This window comes from Ylistrum balloti, unplaced genomic scaffold (genome assembly GCF_031769215.1).
Source record: "Ylistrum balloti isolate Yb309-2 unplaced genomic scaffold, AGI_CSIRO_Ybal_v1 Utg369858, whole genome shotgun sequence".
NCBI lineage: Eukaryota > Metazoa > Mollusca > Bivalvia > Pectinida > Pectinidae > Ylistrum > Ylistrum balloti.
Genome location: NW_026782007.1, coordinates 461,181 through 487,218, shown reverse-complemented (window position 1 = coordinate 487,218; position 26,038 = coordinate 461,181). Strand labels below are relative to the sequence as shown.

The 26,038-nt window shown below is 33.9% G+C and overlaps 1 protein-coding gene across 1 annotated transcript in view; it reads right to left on the bottom strand.

The window, feature by feature from the left end:
• The window catches only part of LOC132545854 (inositol 1,4,5-trisphosphate receptor type 3-like), a 143,107-nt gene that overhangs the window by 89,702 nt on the left and 27,367 nt on the right, over positions 1-26,038 (bottom strand). The window contains exons 5-14 of the mRNA XM_060209525.1: positions 24,700-24,777; positions 24,327-24,407; positions 21,573-21,676; positions 20,334-20,421; positions 19,732-19,819; positions 19,076-19,183; positions 18,372-18,517; positions 9,804-9,882; positions 9,060-9,145; positions 5,316-5,339 (exon numbers count right to left, since the gene is read on the bottom strand). Of these exons, the coding sequence (XP_060065508.1) occupies positions 5,316-5,339; positions 9,060-9,145; positions 9,804-9,882; positions 18,372-18,517; positions 19,076-19,183; positions 19,732-19,819; positions 20,334-20,421; positions 21,573-21,676; positions 24,327-24,407; positions 24,700-24,777 (882 nt within the window). The remainder of the gene's footprint in view (positions 1-5,315; positions 5,340-9,059; positions 9,146-9,803; positions 9,883-18,371; positions 18,518-19,075; positions 19,184-19,731; positions 19,820-20,333; positions 20,422-21,572; positions 21,677-24,326; positions 24,408-24,699; positions 24,778-26,038) is intronic.

Sequence of the window (26,038 nt, the reverse complement as noted above, 5' to 3'; positions counted from 1 at the left end):
TGAAGATATGATACAAACAAGTTCAGAGTAACAGATAATACATAAAGATACAGATGTTGTATAATTATCCAGGCCAAGAAATCTTACATTAATACACCAATTAAATCACAATGTATTCCAGAAAACATAAAATCATATTCATATCACTATCATATTTATCCAACAATAAGCCATTGCCTGGTAATAAGCCCACCCTATATATACTGGCTTTCAATATGGTTACAAACCCATGCTGTTTCATTGTCCTGTAATAAGCCCATCCTATATATATCTGCTTTCAATATGGTTACAAACCCATGCTGTTTCATTGTCCTGTAATAAGCCCACCTTATATATACTGGCTTTCAATATGGTTACAAACCCATGCTGTTTCATTGTCCTGTAATAAGCCCATCCTATATATATCTGCTTTCAATATGGTTACAATCCCATGCTGTTTCATTGTCCTGTAATAAGCCCACCATTTATGTATTGATTTTTGATATTGTTACAAACCCATGCTGTTTCATTGTCCTTTAATAAACCCCTTCCCTGACAAAGAATTGGGTTAAATTCATGGCACCTTAGACTTATTGTGGAACAAATATAAAAAAAAACATGACACAGCACACTTTACCCACATTTACACACACATCTCACACAGTTTAGACAGAAGATATCTGCGTATCATGCACAATTATGAACTAATATAAACAGATAGTGAAGTGGAATCTTATTTCTGTAAATCTTACATCATGCAGCTGAGATGATAGCCAGCCAATATATACTATGGAACAATTAAAACTTTTAACTGAACATTTGTCATTCTTAGTTTAAGGATAGTAAATTCATATCAGAACATGTTTCCTACATTTAAATGATTTCCAGAATGCATGTGCTATATCTATTATATAGGGCTTAATATACAGCAAAGGACTCTAATCAAAACTAATCACGCATGTTTAAAACATTAGAATACGGCAAAAAAAGTTGACATCCTTATCATAAATTAATTTATCACTATTACTGATTCTAAAAAGAAATAACATTTGAAATAAAATGTTTTCATAACAAAAATGAAATTAGGTTAGAAATATTCACAAAATATATTGAGTATGTTTATGTTGAAATCAGAAAGGTATAAAGAATTTCAACAATTTTTACTATTTATTTGTAAAAGTATTTACCTTGGATACAAACAACAATATCTTGTTTACATTAATCACTGGAAATCTAACATCAACACATCTAAAATATGGGAAATCTAAAAACAAAAAATGTTGTGATAGAGAAAGAAAAACTTGAGAACCTTCATCTGATATTGGACTACCAATAATCACGTTCTTATCTAGCTTCAAACTATTCACAGAACCTAGTTTCTGTCTAAAGTGGATGGTATTTGGAATAGATTGATGGTGATGTAGTTATCCTTCAGTTTCCCTAATCAGCTTCAATATCTATTATATTTCATGTCTGACCTTCAGATGCAGGTCACAATGACCTATTTTGCCATACATATAAGATACAGCTATCACATACTACAAATTCTAGTTGAATGAAGATACCTTAATATTTCTCAAAATTTACACCCAAATCTGAGTTGCAAGAACGACTAAAAACAACACATTTAACAATCAGAAAAGTCATGAAAGTGTTGCCATTGTTACTATAGCAACCAGTTTCTGTTGCTATTTAAGACAATGATCTTATTAGAACTACAAAAATCTGGTTTCTAAATGACAATTGTCCTGTAACAAAGTCCTATTACTGACAACTGTTGTGTTACTATATGACAATGACCCAGTTACCGACCAAACTATCATGTTACTAAGTCCTGTTACTGACAACTGCCTTGTTATTAAATGACAGCTGTCTAGTTTCTCTATGACAATTATCCAGTTACCAATCAAACTGTCATGTAACTAAGTCATGTTACTGACAACCACCTTGTTACTAAATGACAACTGTCATGTTACTATATGACAATTATCCAGTTACCAATCAAACTGTCATGTTACTAAGTCCTGTTACTGACAACTGCCTTGTTACTAAATGACAACTGCCTTGTTACGAAATGACAGCTGTCTAGTTTCTCTATGACAATTATCCAGTTACCAACCAAACTGTCATGTAACTAAGTCATGTTACTGACAACCACCTTGTTACTAAATGACAACTGTCATGTTACTATATGACAATTATTCAGTTACCAATCAAACTGTCATGTTATTAAGTCCTGTTACTGACAACTGTCTTGTTACTAAATGACAACTGTCATGTTACTATATGACAATTATTCAGTTACCAATCAAACAGTCATGTTATTAAGTCCTGTTACTGACAACTACCTTGTTACTAAATGACAACTGTCATGTTACTATATGACAATTATTCAGTTACTAATCACACTGTTGTATTACTAAGTCCTGCTACTGACAACTGTCTTGTTACTAAATGACAACAGTCATATTACTAAATGACAATTATCCAGGTTACTAATCAAACTGTCATGTTACTAAGCCATGTTACTGACAACTGCCTTGTTACTAATTGACAGCTGTCTAGTTTCTCTATGACAATTATCCAGGTTACCAATCAAACTGTCGTGTAACTAAGTCATGTCACTGACTGTCCTGCTAGGCCTTCCAATGAAAACTTACTGTTCTTATGACAACTGCCTAACATCTACTTGTTTGTAGATATGCGGCTAAGCTTTATGTGATATCATACTGAATAAGAATGTATCACCATACGACTAGAGCTTAGTTCTCTTCTTACAAAGGGAGACAAAGTATTGAAAATGTACACTGAAAATGTTCCTTTCTCAAAGCATTAAAAGCTGGGACAAAAAAAAACTAACAACAACAAAGCAGAAATCAAGATCAGGAAAACTTGAACTAAAATGTGGGTGATCATGATCTAACAAAACGGCAGGGTCACAGCATCACGTCACTATACCTGTATTTTGGGATCCTTTTTCATCAAAATAAAAGAGACAAACAGATTACTTCAAACACGTCTTACATTTAGTTGTAGACAGTGCAAAATCTTAACCAGTCTGTGTATTTATAGTGGTACAACGTTTAGAAAAAAACAAAAGAGAAAACTTCTAGGGAAAATTTTAAATGTGAAACTTTAGATATTCATAATGAAAAGTGCAAAACAATGTATTTGAAATTGACGATAAGAAAAGTTTGTGCTTAAAGGGAGTTTTAAGAGATCTACACTGACAAGACAATATCTTTTGAAAATGATGTATGAAAGATTCTTAAAGAAAATGAAAAATATTTACATTAATTCTGTGAACAAAACGATTGGCTGGACATGAACAATTATAAAAATATTGTAGAAACAAGATATGTGGCATGCATTTTCTGTTGAAAATGTATTTTAAACATGCCAACTGGCAAAACGTTGAGATAATTATAACAGATGCATTTCACTCACATATAATCGTACGCCTTTTACTTTCTGATAACAATGAGAAAATCATTATGGGTTATCATTAAAGCCATTGACAACAAATGATGCCAGAGAACATAGGCAAACTCTTAATCAAACAGCAGAATATCCTCCAAGATAAGAAATCAAGGTTAAATTTTAATTAATGGAAAACCTAAGTCTAAATTATCCTGAAGGTCTATCGATCTGGAGTGGACGCCATACCAATATAGGAAAGGATGACAGAATAATTTGGACTATGAAAACCCTTTTTAAATGTTTAAGTTGCACTTGTATTCAAATGGTATTTTCTTATCTGCCAAATATTGAACTTTCAGTGGTAAAAGATTTTTCAAAATTTTCTTTTGTGCTGTTTCCAGAAAACCTGTTTTTTTTTAACCATAGCCTAACTATCAGTTGTTGCACTAATAACATTTCTAATGCAAAATTTCAACATGGCCACTAATGACCACAAAATTGTTAATAATTGACAATCAGATTCCAATAAAAATAAGATTTCAGCAAATTACTTAAATAGGCTTTGAACAAAGAAGAGAAAAGTAATTCAACTAATTGTTGTATTTCAATTTCTCAACTTCTAATGACGAACACAGCAATCCTCTGTTACATATGTTATAAACAAATGATTATTGACACAATCTGTATGAAAGTCCATAAGGCTGCACTAATTTCTCATTTTGAAAGTTTAAAAAAAGTGTAATCGGACATTCTGTTTAACCATTCTTGATGTGTATTTCAGATGTCAGATGAGACAAGTTAATTGCCCCTATGTAATGTTACAGTACACAGGTTCTGTTTTATTATCGCCATATCTACACTGAAATACAGATACAGTTATAAATCCTTTGTTTAAACAAATTTGTATATGAAGTAATTATGCAGTTAAACTTTGAGCAGTAATGATGATTTGTCGCTATAATATTGAATCTTTATCTTTAAAAAACATTTTGTATTGGATAAAATTGCACAAATTTAATCATTCAATCTGACCTAACCATAGATATTTTAATACACATATCACATATTTGAACAACATCACACACTAAACCTTTATAAACGAAAAGTTTGAAAATGCAAACTCACATCATGTTTTTAAAAAAGAAAATTCATACTTTCAAAGGTTAATTTCTGATGATACTGACTTGTGCCAATCATTTAAGATCTGTAAATTTCAGACTTGGAGAATTTTTTATTAAACACACATGCCGACAACTGATGATAGAATCATTACTGTATAATGACTGGCTTCTTTAGAATATGTCTACCACTTCCCTTTAAACATCATTACCAGATGACTGAAAATAAGACATGTTCTACAGCAATACTTTAAAGGCAACAGAACAATGAAAAGTCTCATGTTGGCTGCCTATGATACTTTGATAAATCATTACAATAAGTTTGGTTTATCTATATTTTTAACAAAACCTGTACCTGCCAAAACTGAACGTCTTGCAGAAATATGGTAACCAAATTTGGAACAAAATAATTTTTCCAAGTCTGTTCTGATGTGAATTAAAGTTCAAAATTTCTACCAACTGGCCAAAACTTCCTCAAATGGAATATTTGAATAGACATAATCTAACTTTTAATAGAACTATTCAAATTTTTAAAATAAGAACCTTTGGATGTGACTTTTATTCTTCTTTTTATGTTAAAATTTCAGCACTAAAATAATGAAAGAAAGAAAAATGGAATTTCATAATTGGTCAATTTGGAAACAAAATTGCATGAAACTAAAAACAAACAGCACAGAACTAATTATCAAATAAATAAAACGGAAAGATCTTCTAAAAACATAAATAACAAACACAAAACGTTTTTTTTCATCAGTTTTGTAAAACAACAAATGGACTACGATGAAGTGGTTGACTTACTTTGCCTTTCTTCTTCTTCCCAGTCTACCATGAACACAACAACAGATGTTATGTAATAATAACATGACTACAATGCACATTTATCTAATTGCAATTAAAGACATACAGGAACAATACAAAATAGCTACTTCTAACTTCTCAAAAAATTCTTTGACCTAGTTTTTCTGATCCTTCACAACGTACCTCTATCTCATGCATACATCACCAAGGCCTACAGCCTCTATATCATTAAAATTGTAGGTCTGATCTTGCAATATTATTTCCTATAAAATCTGTGAATACAGAATTTATAAAAACATCTGCCATTTCATGATTTTGTTTACATTCCTATACTATTCATTAAGAGATTCCTGATATCAACATTATATTGGTCAACGTGCTACATAATTGTCAACAACAATATTCTTGTCTATAATTCTGAATTCCTGTCACAAATCAACATCGTTTTAATCAACAAGCAATAAAACCAGAAAATGACATGTTACTGTTTTCCTGTAATGACAAGAGATTAACTAGAACCTGGTGTTTAGGTTAAGAGGAAGAAATGATAATGGTGGCCAGGCATTAGCTGTGTATCCCATCAGGTTTATATCGATGGCTACAACTCTATTGTCGTAATTGCCCTTGACTCACAGACCAACCATTAATGATACATTGCGAAAGGCTATTACTTCTGGTATGCATTTTTACTACTTGAACTTAATTGATATTTTAGAGTGAACCAAGGTAATTTACTAAATGCAGTATGCACAGGAAAAGTGCTTTTATGGAGTCTTCAAAGAAAAATATAGTGTGGGTAGTTGTTTTATTATTTATATGTATATGAACTTGAGTCCCATGATTCAGTGACTTGTAACAATATAAAACAAATACCGCTATCTTTCTAGTGATAAATTGTGCTCAGTAATAAGCCCAGCCTCTGCTTTATCAGTTTCCCAATGACAACTCTGAATTCAGTAATTAAATAAGCCTGCCATTTTGTTCGAAAAAGGCATTTTTTAATTAATTATTGATTTTAGGAGTTTGTCATATATGCAGTTTAATGGAATGAACAAATTTCTTAAAGATTCAAGTTTTAAAAAAATCTGATTGAACATTGATATCAAATATATATATTGAGAAAATGACACATCAGAAGGGAAGATCAGCTGTGGAGTGAGGATTAATATTACAGCAAACCATTATACATGGGGAAACCAAAACAATTTTGTGACTGTGTAGGAAACACCATAATTCACAAACTTTTGATTTATAATTTGTGAAAGTGATAACACACACCTTCTTGTAAAATATTCTGTATCTAAAGGAAGGTTTTTTTCAAAATATTAAAATGGTCTACTTTAATCAAATTCTATTCAATTAAAAATTTCATTAATATCCTTTCAAATTATCTATGATTATTTAAATCTATGACATTAAGAGCTTACTATATGGTACAATATCCAGCAAATATTTATAAAGCAATCACAAATTTCATCTGAAATTTGTCTTTTTTTCCAAATAATACTTTTAAATATCATAACTGTCCCAGTTTGGCATGCATCATTGTCATGATACAATAAAATCTCGGAACCTGTCGAGCAGAATAGGAAAGTTAAATAGATGTATTCAGGGCTCTCGATCTGCCAGATTTCGGGCCGATATTCGGCCCCATTCCCAATGCAAAAAAGTATCTTTTTTTCCCAATTTAGACCCCAAGTTTTCCCAATTCTAAGGAAAACAACATTATTTTTCCCAATTACAAGGGCCCCGGGCCCCAGTCCCAAAATTGGGTGCGAGAGCCCTGGTATTGGAAATTTTCATAGTTTTAATCCTTTCTAATGAGGTTAATGTAATTAAAGCAGATAAATAAAGCAGAGCACTGCAAAACATGTACAAGTCCCTCACCTCCATGGATTTATTTTTCCACAAAATTTTTCCCACAACAGATTATACCAATATATTAAGTACAATAAAGCATCTTTATGGTGTTTTAATTGGACACTTTAAACCAAACTTTATCCGATAAACCAACTGAAATTAAAATAGATTTCAGAGAAGAGGGTATCAAATTCCTACTAAGATACAGTAGAAGTGAGGATTAGGGGATTTGTTACAGAACCAGACAAAAGTGTGAAATGATTAACAGAGAAAAGTTTCTGAAAACATGCTTACTTGTAGTAATTGCGCTTTTTCCTAGACATTTGAGAAATAATCTGATTGATTACAATCATACCGACAAAATATAATATGTGAGATCCATGTAACACTGGTAGATGTGTTTTACCATCGAGTCAGTATAATGATTAATAAGTGAAATCACAAAAAAATCAATTAAAAAGAACAGACGCAAAAAACCTATGTTAAGATAATGTTGTATACAGTAAAACCTTGATATAATGCCTTTATTTCACAATTAGAAATTATCATCCCTCTTTTTCACTACAAAAAAAACTTTGAACCCTGCACCCCCACTAATCCAACACACTACAGTAAAATTCCAACCAATTTTTTTCCATAACGCAAAATTTTCATGTAATTGCCCTTTTTCTTATACAATTTTTTTTCCCTCTTTAGTTTCTATGCATTCATATTCATATTCTCCTCATCAAACCCCTTTATCAAGCCAAAATGGTGAAATAAGCACCAACAGTATAACAAGGTTTTTCTGTGCATCAAATAGATTTTACTAGCAGTAAAAGACATGCTGATCTAGCTCACTAGCTACATGGCCTAGTAATTCTATTGTATATTAATTCTATCACACATTATTACTGGGATCATGTCACGATTTTATCATGTAACTAAACAAAAACTGCCTTGTAAAAACTGAAAATGTTAAGAAGCATTGTAGCCTACTAAAAGATAAAACAATTTATAAGTAAAAGCATAAAAAAAAATTTTAAATTATATTTTATGTTTGGACTTGTAATTTTAACATATTGAATAAAAAAACAATGTAACCTTTGGCTCACATAGACATAACCCCCATCCCCTGATCTTTTAATTTTCAACATTGACATTGTAAGGCCTTTGACCTTGTAACCTTGACCATTGACAAACAAAATATAATCGGGAGTAGAATATTATATTATATGGTTTGAATATGGACAAACCCTGTTGAGGGATTCATGTCATATCTTATACACAAGTTTTTTTATAAGTGGTCAACTGTGACCCTTTAACCTTGACCGATGACCACCAAAATCTTGTAAAGAAATTTTACTCCATCCAGATGTCAATTAGACTGTCTGGTGCAATCCTGCATGGTGACTCATAAACCAATGTTAATGTCATTTAAGAATGGACAGTACCAAACAGGAGGAGTAAAATGAAGAGACGCTTACTTAGGACATGGATATTCACTGTTTGCAGGAAGGTTATGATTGGTAAGAAATTCTATTACAAATTCCCCAGCCAGGATATAGACATGAGTTCAGGTTTTCATTAATCAGGTAACACAAGGTTATATGGATCCCTCTACCACAGGTCAAGGTATGAAAAGTTCAAATAATTATCTGGGAGGGGGTAGCAAGAAGGAAGGGGGTTAGGCAGTAATTGTTAGCAATGGGCTATTAACATATTAAATTTTAATTCTGCCTGTAACCTGCATCTGCATTAGATAAAAATTTCACAATGCTTTATCTGAAGAAACTGTCTTTGCGAATGTGTGTTGTTACAATGCATTGTAAACATGTCCAGTAGTGTAATGTTGTATACTAATGTAGAGAAATGTGTCCGTCATTAAATATCCCCAATATCTACCTGTTTGAGTTGAGCAGAGCTCCATTTGAGAGACCCCATGGCCTTGGTGTCTGTGGATGTTGTTTCTTGCTTCCTTTTGTACTCAGCTGAAAATGAAGATCAATAAAATTGAAAAAAGGTGATGTAACTTGTTGATTTTTTCATTAAATCAAATCAAAATAGCCAAAGGAAACCACTTCATCCTAAAATCATGTCTAACTGATGACCAAGTTCGTTTTTTCGTCTTTATGTCTTAATTAAAGATTGTAAAAATATAAATAAATAATGTCCGATGTAGTAAGGGTCACAGGCTTGATAATTCACCAATGCAATCTGTATAATATCATTGTTCTTGAAATATCAACAAATGTTATCTCATTCTTCTCTAATAAGCCAATCCATCTCTTAGACACAAAGGTAAGCTGTTGGCTATATGGACATAGAATAAGATCAATCACTATCTTCTTGCTAGTTGTTTTCAAAGCTGTAAATGAAGGACTTGCAATTTTCCATAAAGATATGAAGAAAGTACCGGGAACCACTTACCCATAACAGTGTGGAGCCAGTACCTACTGACCACTACATACTACTTGTTGTTTACTAAGCTGTGAGGACTTACCCATAACAGTGTGGAGCCAGTACCTACTGACCACTACATACTACTTGTTGTTTACTAAGCTGTAAGGACTTACCCATAACGGCGTGGTGCCAGTACCTACTGACCACTACATCCTACTTGTTGACTACTAAGCTGTGAGGACTTACCCATGACGGCGTGGAGCCAGTAACCACTGACCACATGTTCTATCCGACAATAACTGTCTATCGGTATGTCATCATTCTCCTGTGGAAGATCAAGTACAATTTTTCATATATTCAATATGTAAATAATAAGTTGAAGTTCTGGAGGCTCAACAAAACCGCTATTGCTTACAACATAAAAATATTTATACAAAGTAGTTTAACATTTGTCTCCCTTGGTCTTCTGTAATAATCGAAGGCTAATGATTCATGAGGGGAACAATGTGTATTTAATCTATAAAACATGGTTTACATAAAAATCGCGATCTATGTAATATCCTTTTTAGTCATTGATAGGGAGCAATGATAGATCAGTTGACCTACGTAGTGTCAGAGGAAGTTCTGATATGCATGGTGTGACGATCCCAACCTTTGGCAGTTTTTCAGGAAGCTGAAGGGCATATTGATTTGTGCTGACATGTTGTGTCCCTGGAAAAGATCTCTACCCTTATTGCTTCAGATTGCATGAAACTGGCCTCCCGTATGTTGTTCAGTGAGGTAGCCACCAGCTACTAGAAGGGGACCCTGACTTAAAATGATCCAGCTTGTTTAAAGGTCAAGAAACCCAGCAAACAAACTTAATAGCATACATTGCTGTCAACAAGGCCCGAGTGATATCAGAACCAAGAAGATAGAGCTGTGTGATGTGACATTCCCTACAAGAGGCAGTTTGTGCTTCTCAGGAATCTGAGAAAAGGGTGGTCTCTGCTGTCATGGTCGTGTACATGGGCAGAACACTCCGCCTAACTGCTCTGGATGACATGTGCCAGACCTATCACATATTGTTTAGTGAGGTAGTTCTCAGATCCTACAAGGAGACTGCTCATCAAAATGACCCTGGCTGTCCATGTATGTGTACGGTTCCTGATCTGTCTGAGATGACTTGGCAAGCTATGTTTAAATGACCTCGAAACACTTAGAAACTATAAAACTCCTACAGTCAATTCAAAGACGAATATCCATCAATATATACAAGGAAACATTCTAACTGAAATTTGAAGATCCTTTCATTTCAATTTACTTTCATTTCTTTGTTTTGTTTGGTTAAATTTTATTCTCTACAGACTATAGTACCTATAATAACCAATTGTAACAGTAAGTTGTAAGCATTCAGTTTTAATAGCTATCAACATGCCATATCTCAACAAGATGACATGCTTATTACTAATTAATAGAACAGCCATTTTATTTTCAAGGGAGACAACTGATATAATTCATGCTTCAAGACATGCATACACTATAAATTGTCAGACTTGTCTGTCCTGAAATAACTTTTGCAAGCTCTATCTTACACAAATACTGGTAGCTTTTAACGATAAGTTATAATTTATCAAACACAGAAACACTTAACAAATCTTCTCAGAGACTTTTGTTCAAATTTGTATTTCTGCCTCAGATGGTGTAGATCACTCTGGACTCAAATACATCCTTTGTAATCCATATCTGACTGACGTGAACTTATCATAACACACATTTAACATATAAGATATCATTCATTAAAAAACATTGTTACATAATTAAATTCTAAGCTGATTTTTTATGAATTTTTCATATCAGTTCTTTAAGAAATGAACCAAATGGTAAAACATATATTACCATGCCTAACAAATACCTGATTCTCATTGCTCAGCAATCTGACAGTGCTTACCATTATTGCAATCTATATTGTTTGATATTTGAAGTGGGAATAACAAAGGGGAGATAACTCATAAAAGGGACATCATTTTAAAAATTAAATAAGTTTTTCACTTTCCTTTAACAGAGAATGTAGCCACAATATATGCTGGCAATTGAGGTGTTTTCACAGGTGTCATTTTTGACGTTACAGAAAACATATGATATGGATATGATCAAACTTCATATTGCTATATTCTATAAAGTCCTTTCAAAAGCTTTCCACCTCAGTGACATTGAATGTGGGTCAAGGTAATATATTCAAATCCTAGAAACAACACATTATTTTCATGACAAGGAGATATTGTCATGACTCAATGACATGATAATGGCAACATTCCAACAATTCAGAGTAGCTGTTTCATTAGGATGATGTAGAACTGATATTTAGTCAAGTCATGCAAATGTCCTATCACGTCATTAAATATTTTATTAATGTAGTCATTCTCACTGTTACAGAACGCATCAACATTTGAACAATTAAAACATGCACATGCTTAGAATTATAGAATAATGTTCCTGCTTTCTAAATTGAAATGTTTGTCTTAAAAGACTTGGCAAATACGTTAACATGATCTACCCATACACAGTGTCAAACATGAAACTCAATCAATACAAATATACACTACAAACTCTGAAGATAATCAGATTAAAATATTTTGATGTTATTTCTTTACTTTACAACTCTTATATATATTTAGGCTCATTGGCTAAAATTCCACTTTATAATGGTGCCACAAATCATCACCATTTTCAAGAAATAAATATCAATTTAAATTTTACTCTGAAATATGTTTTGAAGTAAAAAACAAGTGTTGTTTAATTTTTATATGAATTTTAAGTATTAATATAATCATGATCAATTATGAAAATTACAATCAATAATCAGATCAGCTTAATTAATTAAAGAAGTAATACCTGATCATCATCCTATCATTATATACAACTTCATGATTCAACTGAAAAGTCATAATGCAGTTTCTTTTTAAGAATTTGTTGTGACTAGTCAACATATTGATTCAGATTGATAAAAAAATATAAATGTTGGCAGTCATGTGATTTGACAATGAAATGCAACAAAAAAAAAAAGCAATTTTTAAAAAAGGTACAGCTAGCATATCATGTTCTCATACAACCTGATCTGTCATACATGAGACTGCGTTTCTGATTGCATTGTCAGTATTAAGGTAAAATGGTGTGTATCAATAATTCAGGTTATACTATAATGGTAGCAGCAGCGCGTGGTGATGGGCCTTATATTCCTCTTTAACAAATGACAGCGCTAACCTGAGACCATATGGAACATATACTGAAACAAATAAGAAACGCAACTTCAAATTGTAGGTTTAATAAAATAATACTTGTGAGCATTATGTCTAGATTTCATATGTAATAGTTAATATTGAATATTGATGTAACATCCTCTAAATGTTTGGAGATTTTTAAGAAAAGATCACTTCGCTAGAAGGTCATGATTGGTAGTACCCTACGTGAATCCAAGTTGAAATGGCAGCAGTTTTGAAACCGTGCCCTAATATTGTGTGTGTCCTCCTCGAACAGCTATAGCATCTCTAATTCTTCGTTGCATCGAGTTCATCAGGGCATTGACTGTCCGTATTGGAATGTTATTCCATTCTTGGACGAGTGCATTTGGGTATTTGTGGAGTTACGGCGATTGCGAATTCTTCTGTCTAGTTCGTCCCACAAATGCTCGATTGGGGACAAATTGGGGCTATATGGAGGCCAATCTATAGGAACAATGTTCTGTGTCGCAAGAAAGTCTCTACAGACTCTTGCAACGTGTGGTCTCGCGTTATCTTGCTGCAAGGTTAGATGATGCTGCCTAACAAACAGCACAACATGGGGCCTAAGGATCTCATCCCGATAGCGTATGGCCGTTAAATTCCCATTGACTATCACCAAAGGTGTCTTCAAACCATGGGAGATTCCCGCCCAAACCATAACTGATCCACCCCCAAATCGGTCATGCTCCAAAACACAGGTGTCAGCAAAACGTTCGCCTCCACGCCGGTACACACGTTGACGGCCATCTGCTCGAAGTAACGTGAATCGAGATTCATCGGTGAAGAGCATGGACCTCCAATGTCTCATAGGAAAACGTCTCGACGTTGCTGTGTTAGTGGTAAACCAACGTACTGTCGCCTTGCACGCAAATTAACCTCACACAGTCTGTTGATCACTGTTTGGGGATGAATCCGATGGTTTTGATTACCAATCGTAATCCTTGCTGTTTCAGCAGCCGTTAACCTCCTGTTACGCAAGTGTGCCAGCCTAACACCCCGGTCTTGACGTCGCGACGTTACGCATGGACGTCCTGATCTCAGTCGGTCATCGACTCTTCCTGTGGCGTTAAAACGTGAAACTAATCGACTAATAGTCGATTTGTGAACTCTGAAGTGTCAAGCGACGTGAAGTTGCGTGCTCCCTGCCATAAGCATTGCAATAGCACGTCCTCTATCAACCTGTGATAACCGTGGCATAATTGTAAAAGCAATTAATGTTTGCAAAAGTATTGGCAATGATGTGTCTCGATGTTAGTGATAAATTGATACTGGTTTGAATGAAAAAGAATGCATATGTTTGTACAGGCATGGTTTTTGATGTTTTTACCGCGCCGGATGTGCATAGGTTTCTCGTCACACCTGGTTGATTTTGAACATTGGTTAGGGTGATAGGCAGGGTGCACTTTTATTTCTGCGATTTTTATACAGCTATGTATATTTAATACAAAATTAATAACAATTTTCCAAGTTGCGTTTTTTTTTCGTTTCAGCATATTTCAAACAGTGTTTCCCCTCATATTTTAAAACTAAGGGTACAGTGTACCCATAACATTGTATTTATACAGAAGAGTTTTCAGTGTTTATTAAATTCATAAAACTCTATACTTTTCAAAGATATTTTGTATTTTACCTTTTGTCTGCACCAGGATCACATTTCAGAGTTCAAATATACACACTAATTACTACACCATGCTTCCAGACCAGGGATAGTCATTAAAATGCATTTAACATGAAAAGCAACAGGTCTCAATAATTTTGTCACAAATCACATGCTGACTTAAAAATCTATTTGTCATTCCTGGAACTTTACCAAAATGAAAAAATTCAAACATACATTATATATGTACAACCATGCTTCTGATATAGTTTATTCTCCAATCCTCGAGCTGACAGTACTTACCATCATTGCAATCTGTGATAGGTCAATATGTACTTATAAAACCACCATTACAAACACATTATACACATGTGATGACAGCAAAACCACAGAAAGCCATTACCGAAAAGAAGACCCTGTTTCATTAATTTTCTGTACAATTTTGATCATTTTTTTTTTCTTTTTACTGATGCACTCAATTAACAGTCAATGTAAATTTTGAGTATTTGTGGAAAGTTTCATTAGATTGCAATCTTAAAAATTTTCTTAAACAAAATTAATTCGTATGTGAAAATCCAAGATGGCTTCTGACTGTGGCATCTTGTTTTGGATTGAAAGCAAGCTTAATTGTATTGATATGTAAATATTCACTTGAGAGGATACTGAATGTTATATTCATCAGGAATAACAAATGACAATGATGCTGAGATATCTTGAAACCTTCACTATAATCCGTTAAATACTTGAACCCAAATTGACATCATATATCAAACAAAAATCTGGGCATAAATTTTAAACAGATCTTAATTCTGGCCGTCACCTTTGAGTCAGACAGGATAATGTTTAAATAAAACTCACTGTATACATGAAGATATTTTTGTTTTATTCTTAAATTCCCAGGAGAAATTTTCTTCAACAATGAAAATTTAGTACTTATTTCTCACGCCTAATTGTAGATCAATGAAATCTCTTGATCTTGTGTTAAATCAATATATATTGTTAATGTATATCAACATTTCAAAAGAACCAGCAAGCATTACGTTGAATAAAATATTGGAGACAAAAGTTTACTGATGACCAACATGATTTATAGATAACATGACAATGAAATTGTCAATCAATACTGAATATATATTTCAGGATCAAATGAGACAAAACACATCTTATTGATCATGGTAAACTAGTCAATATATATGATGATGAGAGTAGGTGGCCGTACCTGATAACTTCAGAATCATTATGAATATTTTATCTGAAATAATTCATTATTTTTACTGTCTCTGTACTCCTGCACAGAACAAGGCACATATGATTAAGGGTTCTGTCACAAGTAGTCACATCAAAGATGGTGAATCTTACAATAATCTCATGTCTGGTAATAACCCATATTTTCCTTTAGTAGAATGGACAATATGTGCTATTTCATTATCACAAAACCTCCACACACACTAAGACTTATTGTAGAACACCATGGCAGCTAAGTATAACGTGACGTCAGTGTTATTTCTGTACCATACCCAGTATAACATGACAATGTCTGTGTTATTTCTATATCATGCCTAGCATAACATGACAATGCCTGTGTTATTTCTGTATCATACCTAGTATAACATGACAATGTCTGTGTTATTTCTGTATCATACCTAGTATAACATGACAATGTCTGTGTTATTTCTATACCATACCCAGTATAACATGACAATGTCTGTGTTATTTCTGTATCATACCTAGTATAACATGACAATGTCTGTGTTATTTCTGTACCATACCTAGTATAACATGACGTCAGTGTTATTTCTGTACCATACCTAGTATAACATGACAACGTCTGTGTTATTTCTGTATCATACCTAGTATAACATGATAATGTCTGTGTTATTTCTGTACCATACCTAGTATAACATGACAATGTCTGTGTTATTTCTATACCATACCCAGTATAACATGACAATGTCTGTGTTATTTCTGTATCATACCTAGTATAACATGACAATGTCTGTGTTATTTCTATATCATACCCAGTATAACATGACAATGTCTGTGTTATTTCTATATCATACCCAGTATAACATGACAATGTCTGTGTTATTTCTATATCATACCCAGTATAACATCACAATGTCTGTGTTATTTCTGTATCATACCTAGTACAACATGACAATGTCTGTGTTATTTCTGTATCATACCTAGTATAACATGACAATGTCTGTATTATTTCTGTATCATACCTAGTACAACATAACGATGTCTGTGTTATTTCTGTACCATACCTAGTATAACATGACAATGTCTGTTATTTCTGTACCATACCTAGTACAACATGACAATGTCTGTGTTATTTCTGTATCATACCTAGTACAACATGACAATGTCTGTGTTATTTCTGTATCATACCTAGTACAACATGACAATGTCTGTGTTATTTCTGTATCATACCTAGTACAACATGACAATGTCTGTGTTATTTCTGTATCATACCTAGTACAACATGACAATGTCTGTGTTATTTCTGTATCATACCTAGTATAACATGACAATGTCTGTGTTATTTCTGTACCATACCTAGTATAACATGACAATGTCTGTGTTATTTCTGTATCATACCTAGTACAACATGACAATGTCTGTGTTATTTCTGTATCATACCTAGTACAACATGACAATGTCTGTGTTATTTCTATATCATACCTAGTACAACATGACAATGTCTGTGTTATTTCTGTATCATACCTAGTACAACATGACAATGTCTGTGTTATTTCTGTATCATACCCAGTATAACATGACAATGTCTGTGTTATTTCTGTACCATACCTAGTACAACATGACAATGTCTGTGTTATTTCTGTATCATACCTGACAATGTCTGTGTTATTTCTGTACCATACCTAGTATAACATGACAATGTCTGTGTTATTTCTATACCATACCCAGTATAACATGACAATGTCTGTGTTATTTCTGTATCATACCTAGTATAACATGACAATGTCTGTGTTATTTCTGTACCATACCTAGTATAACATGACAATGTCTGTGTTATTTCTATACCATACCCAGTATAACATGACAATGTCTGTGTTATTTCTGTACCATACCTTATTGGATAATACTAAACAAACCTTCTACTCCAGTTGTTAATCAGAGCATGGTATCAATACTGTTTCACTACTTCTAATTTATACAGATCCATTTGTTAATGCATTAGAGTTGTATTTCATATATTGATCAGAATCTGTTTTTAAAAAAACAATCAATAAAACGTTTGTAATGTCAATCAACAGACAGTGAATCATGGTCAGGTGAACTCTCTATAGAATATATGTTTACAAGTATATATGAGACCATGACTAACTTCTGCTTGGCAATGTTTATTTCTTTTTTAATGAAACTATTTTGAAAAAAATATCTAACAGAGTTTGCAAATTGAAATTGGAATCGTTTGGATGTTAAATAGGTATCTTTCTATACTGTCTGAATGAAATTCCTGAAAATAATCCAGATCCTTTATATTCTATTCTTCAAAGAAAATTAACAAAACCTATAGCAGGGTATTTGTCAATAAAAAAACTTCTAGTAAACATCCTTGACAAAATCAGACTTTTTTGGAAATATTAACAGAAACACATTCAAGATTTTCTGGCAATCTGTCCTGGTGTTATCTAAGATTTCTTATCTACTTCTGAGAAACTGATAGCATTGTGACAAAACATGCAGTATTTGTTACTGTACATTAACTCTGAGAAAAGTCTGTGTGCATCTAATAGTGATATGTGACCTAAACCAATATTAGATTTCCAATACTTTATTAATATACAGACTTTTCAACTGTTTGAGGAACATTAAAAGATATTTCCAACATATGCTGAAAATCTACACTAGATCACTCAATTCAAAGAGAAAAGACAAATGAAAAACTTTACCCAAAATTTCTATCATTTCAAAGGTAAAGCTTACCCTTATGACAGGATGCAGACGAAACACAGTGCGTGGATCTTCATGATTGGAGGTCAAGGTCACCTTGTTTTCTGTTGTATATGTGAGGTACTTCCTCGAACACATGTGGATAATCTTACACTGTTGTTCCCATTTCAAGATTCCACCTACAAAAGTCAAAGTTGGAAAATACGTAACAAAAATATTTACCATAGTTAGAATAAAACAGAAGTTTTTATAACACAACAAGTAGAAGATTAGAGTGTGACATTTTGATGACTACAGGGTCACTTTCATTCAGCACTGACGTACGTAGCATACGAGATTGTACGGAATCAACCAACAATTTTTGGCTGCACTATAATCCTTTATACACTAAGGTCAAAAATAGTGTGACGAGATGGTTAACAGATTATAGACCAAAAAATACACCAGATGGTAACAATGTCCTGCAGTCAATTCAGCTATCCTTTGTTTAACACTTGGTCAAAGAAGCCTCACACTCTAATCTTCTACTGGTTGTGTTATAAGAACTTCTATTCTATTGGCATTACCAACCTGAGGAAAATGTTCTAAAATATTTACTATAGCTACCTGAGCATTCAAAAAGTTCAGAACATGTCTAACAAATATATGTTAAACATAACATTAAACACAACTACCAAAGCACTCAAAAATGTGTGTCAAATTCTAGACAAACCAAACAACATCTTTGCATGACTTACCACTAATGGGTCCATCTTGTAACTCTATCTGCCAGTAAGTCACTGCAGACGTACTCGGAAACAGCGTCTTTGGGTTTGTCTGATCCAACGGACGCATTCGTAAATGTACTGAAATACACAATGACAACATATACATACAAGGAACTACCTTGTACTCCTTAAACATAATACACAGTTCAATGTTAACTGCTACATTAATTCCATTGACTACACTTGTCATTTATTTTCACAATTTGTATAAAGAATTTTAATTTTTCTTCAATTTTATTAAGATTTACTTCTAGTATCAAAACTTGAGTATTTGTTCAGTTATGTAACATCACACAAATGTTTAAACTGTTCTTGCAGAAAAGAGTTTATGAAGATGTTCTGTTCTATAATAAATTCCTCTTCGGTGTTCAAACCAACTGCAGTCCTCATCCACCGACATAAAAAACTAAATCAGGGATATTCCAGTAAAATATCTTCACCAGAAAAGAAAAACTTCAGGTTTGTTAAAACAGGAACCTCCCAGAGAAGAGATCTGATTCAAACAGTTTTGTATGCACCATGAATAGAATATCTTTTTCTCTGAAGTCCTCACACAGGATACACACATTTTGGAACATCCTTTAGTCACTAGATCGAGATCTAGTAGACATGTAATGAATACCTACCATCTTCCAACAGAGCTTGATCAAACAGACCTTCTGCCACTAAGTAGGCCTCCATCTCTTTGTGATAAAACCTGATAACATCTCCAACCTACAGCACAAAATCAGATGAATTAGTATCCAGGGAAACAAATTTGTAATATCCATAAATTTTTAACATTAAAACTTAATTTTTACAGGAGGTATCTATCCTGCATTTAAAAGTTCAATACAGTTGTCAACAATGGTATATTCGTTGTTGAATGCTAGTAGCTCTAAGACCAAACATGATACAACTATATCTCCTTTTACTCCTAGGGTGATGAAAAAACTTCACAACTGAAAGCCATGAAAGAGCAATTCTAAGGTTTCCAAAAATTTTAACAGATTTTGAATTTATTCTATTAGTCTACTTCCACTGGTAGGGTGCTTACCCCCAGGTTACTTATGGATATATATTTATCAATTACCTGGATAAATTGTTGTCACCATGTAATTCAGTTCATCAATTCAATTCTTGACAATATATTCCAGCATAGTTTTAACTTTAAGTGTCTTAAGTAATACTCAATGTATCAGATATAATAAAAACCTCCAGAACATTGCCGTGACTTTGACCGACTTACCTTGACCTTGTTCTCGTCCTCTGCACCAGGTTTATGTTTGCGGTATATAGTGAAACCACTCTGTTGCACTGAGAGGTTAAGTTCATGGCTGGAAACAAAACAAAGATATCTCAAAGTGGTAATTTATTAAACAAGTATAGAGGAACAAGTGTTCAAACAAATTTTTATAAAACGTATTCCTCAGAACTGCCTCAAACTAATCCAGGAGATCAGCCATCATTGTACAGCATTTGTTATTCAAAATCCTGTATATTTCAAACAGAATTAACTCTAATAATGTTGAGAGTGGAGGGGTTGTTTACAATACTTTTGATGAATTTGACAGTTTTGACATATGGTAATCTATTGTAAGACTTATTCAATGACCGCTTATTCTCAAGTTCAATAACATACGTAACAGACACATAAGAAAGATTGCTAAGACAATCTGACATGTCTTAGTCATTTGGGTACTTTTGATAAATGACTTTTGTGTTGGAGTTAACCATACTTTTATTTATAAGTGTCGAGTTAATAGTTTTAAATACATGTAGCTGAAACTTACCGAACAAGACAAATCACAGCCCCACAATGACAAACCTCAACAAGGTGAACCCATATCCCACGTATTAAATTTACTACTGCAGAAGATAGGGCAAGGACAAACTTTTTCTTTGATGTAGGTCAAAGGTCAAAATAAGATCACAATGACCTACTTTTGATATGCAACGCACTGTCTCTCCAAGTAAAGCACATATCCAACATATGAAGTTCCCAAGCTTCATGGTGTAGGATATACTGCCTAGACAAACTTTGTCCTTGTTGTAGTTCAAAGGTAAAAATATTCGTTAGAAAGACCTATTTTTGATATGTGACACAGTCTGACCAAGGAGAATCCATATCGCAATTATATAGTTTCCATGGTTATTAATGTAGGAAGTAAGGTCCAGACAAATTGTCTCATGGAAGGTCAGGGTGAGCTACTTTTGATATCCGACACACCTTCTCACCATGATGAACCCATATTCCAAAAAACAAATTCCCTCGATTAGTGGTGTAGAAGACAGGGATTGGACAAGATAGCAGAACCACAGACAGAAGGACACATGGACAAAACATAAAACTACAGTCCTCAACAGTTCCTAGTGCAGAACTAATTAGGACATGTTAACTGTGAATTGCACAAAAGGATTGTCAATTCAGGTAAATAATTTTGTTCCTATTGGTTCGATATGTTTTTTCCAAATCCATGACACTCACCACTTAGAGTAGACTGAGCTAATGCCGACTGTGCCTTTGCTGACATGGAGATAGGAACTTGGAGACTTGATACTCTCCAGCACTATCTGATCGTCAACTTGTACCTGTAAAAGTCATTAAACACCTGAATTAATGATACAGAAAAGATACTCATAATACATCTCCATTTACACCAAAGAACATGGATCAGTGATGTAATGCCCTTAAACACTTGTGAATGGTCAAATTCTAATATCCTGACGAAGCTGAAGAAACACAAGACATATGGCTTCAAAAAATTGTGTTCAAGTTTTAATATCATAATAAACAAACTTTAATATCCTCAAATCTTAAATTTATCCAGTTTTTTGGGTTTTTTTCAATTTGTTATTAGAATATTTCTCCTAGTCATCATTATTTACATGAAACATTTAATTATTATGTAACTAGCACATCAGTTTGTAGCAAATTCATTTCTGAAGCATCATAAGAGACACGTTCAATGATCTTATTGTGATGTATATAATGCTGTAACACTTTGGTCTTGGCACTAGGAAAACTGCCTCATCCAGCTTAAAAAGTATCTTTGGAAATTAACTGTGTAAGAGTTCCACACTAAATAAAATATTGTGATGAAGTCCATCTCATTTTGAATTTGTTGAAATAAATTCAATATACTCAATAACATGGTCGTTCTTTGAAGATCATGTATCTAATAGTCCTGCCAGATCATTTGTCTTGCTTCAACTTCTATTATCACTTCCCTCCTTTATTAAGTGGGAGGTCTATAAACTATGAAAAATCTTGTTTGATGTATTTCAAAGGCAAGATTGACTTTGTTAAACATATATAACACCACTGTTTCCACTATCTTAACATTTCAATTATAAAATTTTGACAAGTCAATTAGGCTTGCAATATTCAAAGCTGCTAGCCAGGGTGTCAATTCTGCTTGTCTCAGACTATCAGCCAATAGCCTCATTGTCATGTCCTGTTATAATTACAGAACTAATATTATCCCAAGACATAAGTGTGTGATATTTGTGGTAGTTGATTGTGGTATAACAGAGGAGATATTGATTTTACAAAGTGTTTAGATAAGAAAGACTGTGTACAGAATAAATTCCCTTTGATATAACAAAGTGTAATGCACTGCAAATACATAATCTTCCACAATGATATCAGCAAATTTCATACATTCATATTTTGTTCACTTAGATTTGCTGTTATGATTGACCCTATGAGATATATACTACTGCTAATGTCCTACAATTAGGACTGACCATATACTAGTGGTAATGTCCTACAATTAGGACTGACCATATACTAGTGGTAATGTCCAACAACTAGGACTGACAATATACTACTGGTAATGTCCTACAATTAGGACTGACAACACACTGCTGGTATGTCCTGTAATTAGGACTGACAACACACTGCTGGTATGTCCTGCAATTAGGATAGACCATATACTGCTGGTAATGTCCAACAATTAGGATAGACCATATACTGCTGGTAATGTCCTACAATTAGGACTGACCATATACTACTGGTAATGTCCTACAATTAGGACTGACCATATACTACTGGTGATGTCCTACAATTAGGATAGACCATATACTGCTGGTAATGTCCTACAATTAGGACTGACCATATACTACTGGTAATGTCCTACAATTAGGACTGACCATATACTACTGGTGATGTCCTACAATTAGGATTGACCATATACTGCTGGTAATGTCCAACAATTAGGACTGACCATTAGGACTGACCATATACTACTTGTATGTCCTACAATTAGGACTGACCATGTACTGCTGGTAATGTCCGACAATTAGGACTGACAATATACTACTGGTAATGTCCTACAATTAGGACTGACCATATACTACTGGTAATGTCCTACAATTAGGACTGACAACACACTGCTGGTATGTCCTGTAATTAGGACTGACAACACACTGCTGGTATGTCCTGCAATTAGGATAGACCATATAATGCTGGTAATGTCCTACAATTAGGATAGACCATATACTGCTGGTAATGTCCTACAATTAGGACTGACCATATACTACTGGTAATGTCCTACAATTAGGACTGACCATATACTACTGGTGATGTCCTACAATTAGGATTGACCATATACTGCTGGTAATGTCCAACAATTAGGACTGACCATTAGGACTGACCATATACTACTTGTATGTCCTACAATTAGGACTGACCATGTACTGCTGGTAATGTCCGACAATTAGGACTGACCATGTACTGTTGGTAATGTCCTACAATTAGGATTGACCATATACTACTAGTAATGTCCTACAATTAGGACTGACTGTATACTGCTTTTTATGTCCTATCATTAGGACTGACCATTAGGACTGACCATATACTACTTGTATGTCCTACAATCAGGACTGAACATGTACTGTTGGTAATGTCCTACAATTAGGAATGACCATATACTACTGGTAATGTCCTACAATTAGGACTGACTGTATACTGCTTTTTATGTCCTATCATTAGCGTTGAAACTTTCAACAGACCCCAACTTCACACTAACCTCATATTTTGAAGGAACAATTTTGCGAGTTTAATTTATTTGAATGAAACAAATAGGGCCATAAAATTCTACTTGCTTGGATTTTATATTGTTTTCTGATTTTTGTTTAAATTGCCATATCTTACATAGGGTAAAACATTCTGTCCTCAAACCACACATTCTTTAGAGTTAAATTCCTACAATACACTACAACATTGTCTACTACATACCACATCTCCCTCGGCCTTGACCTTGTATCGGGGCATGATCTTAAACTGGGCATGCTTGGCATTGTGATCCAGTAATTCCACCTGGAAAAGATTCAAGTATGTTAAAAAATAAACATAATATATGGTAAGATTGAATTATAATTAAAGTCATTAAAAGGGACATGTTTTCAATCCAAACTAAAAATTACCAAAACATGATTCTCTCCCTTTTTTTACTTGTTACTGTGTGATTGGTCAAAAAAAATATATTTCCATGGTAAGACTGATTTACTTGCATTTTCAGTAAACTTGTCATCAAGAGGCAAAGTTGATAGAGAATCTAAAATCTTATTGATATGTTATAAATAAATTTTCTGGACATATATCCACATACCGCCATGTTGTTGCTCTCCGTTTCGGAGGTCTTTGTTGTGCTAACATGGATGTATTTCCCGGAGAAAATATTCTTTAACTGAAAAAAAGACAAATGAATGAATAAATATACCAAGATAAATGATTTTCCTGTTAAATATACTATATTTATCTAACAATAAGCCCACATCTGGCTGAAGACCCATTCGTTTCTATTGCTGTCCAATAAAATGGGGCAAAGCCACAATTGGCCGGGTTGCAGGATGAGTGCAATGTTATATGGTATTTATAAGACAGTTAGTTAAGGGTGTTTCATTTGTTGACTATGTAGAATATTTGTTATAAGACAGAAAGTTTGGTTGTGTTTTATGAATTGGTGCAGAAGAAGGGCATTTGAAGAAAGAAGTTGCAGTCATTTTTAATTTGGCGATGATCAAAAATAGACAATGGACATCTAGCGCCCCAAGGTGATTTATATGTGGAATTTCAGAAGGTTCTTGTAGTAGTTTCTTAGAAACTGTGATAACAAGAAAAGTTTCAGAAATGGACAACAGATGATGGACCACGGATGACTGGTGATTTGATCAGCCCACTGTGGATGGTGGGCTAAGACTGGTGATTTGATCAGCCCACTACGGATGGTGGGCTAAGACTGGTGATTTGATCAGCCCACTATGGATGGTGGGCTAAGACTGGTGATTTGATCAGCCCACTACGGATGGTGGGCTAAGACTGGTGATTTGATCAGCCCACTACGGATGGTGGGCTAAGACTGGTGATTTGATCAGCCCAGTATGGATGGTGGGCTAAGACTGGTGATTTGATCAGCCCACTACGGATGGTGGGCTAAGACTGGTGATTTGATCAGCCCAGTATGGATGGTGGGCTAAGACTGGTGATTTGATCAGCCCAGTATGGATGGTGGGCTAAGACTGGTAATTTGATCAGCCCACTATGGATGGTGGGCTAAGACTGGTGATTTGATCAGCCCACTATGGATGGTGGGCTAAGAACTTAACAGTTTCTTTCTTTATGTTTGTACAGTAAAGTGTTTTTATTTGGCAGGGGGTTATATTTTGCTATATTTGCAATTTGCTTTCAAAGCACGAATTTAAAGCTTCCATGAAAATTGTGAAAATCCAGAAAAAACTTCTGGAATGAATCCATAATAAAAGGGCCACATCTTCAACATATATATAAACATCCTACAAAGTTTCAAACTTCTACGTCAAAAACTCTAGGAGGAGTTGATTCTACAAAACTGGTACCCCTATGTGCAACCCAGCCAAAAATTACCACCAAATGCCACTGACATATCATAACTATGAGTCCATATCATTTATAGACTCCCTAACCTTGTC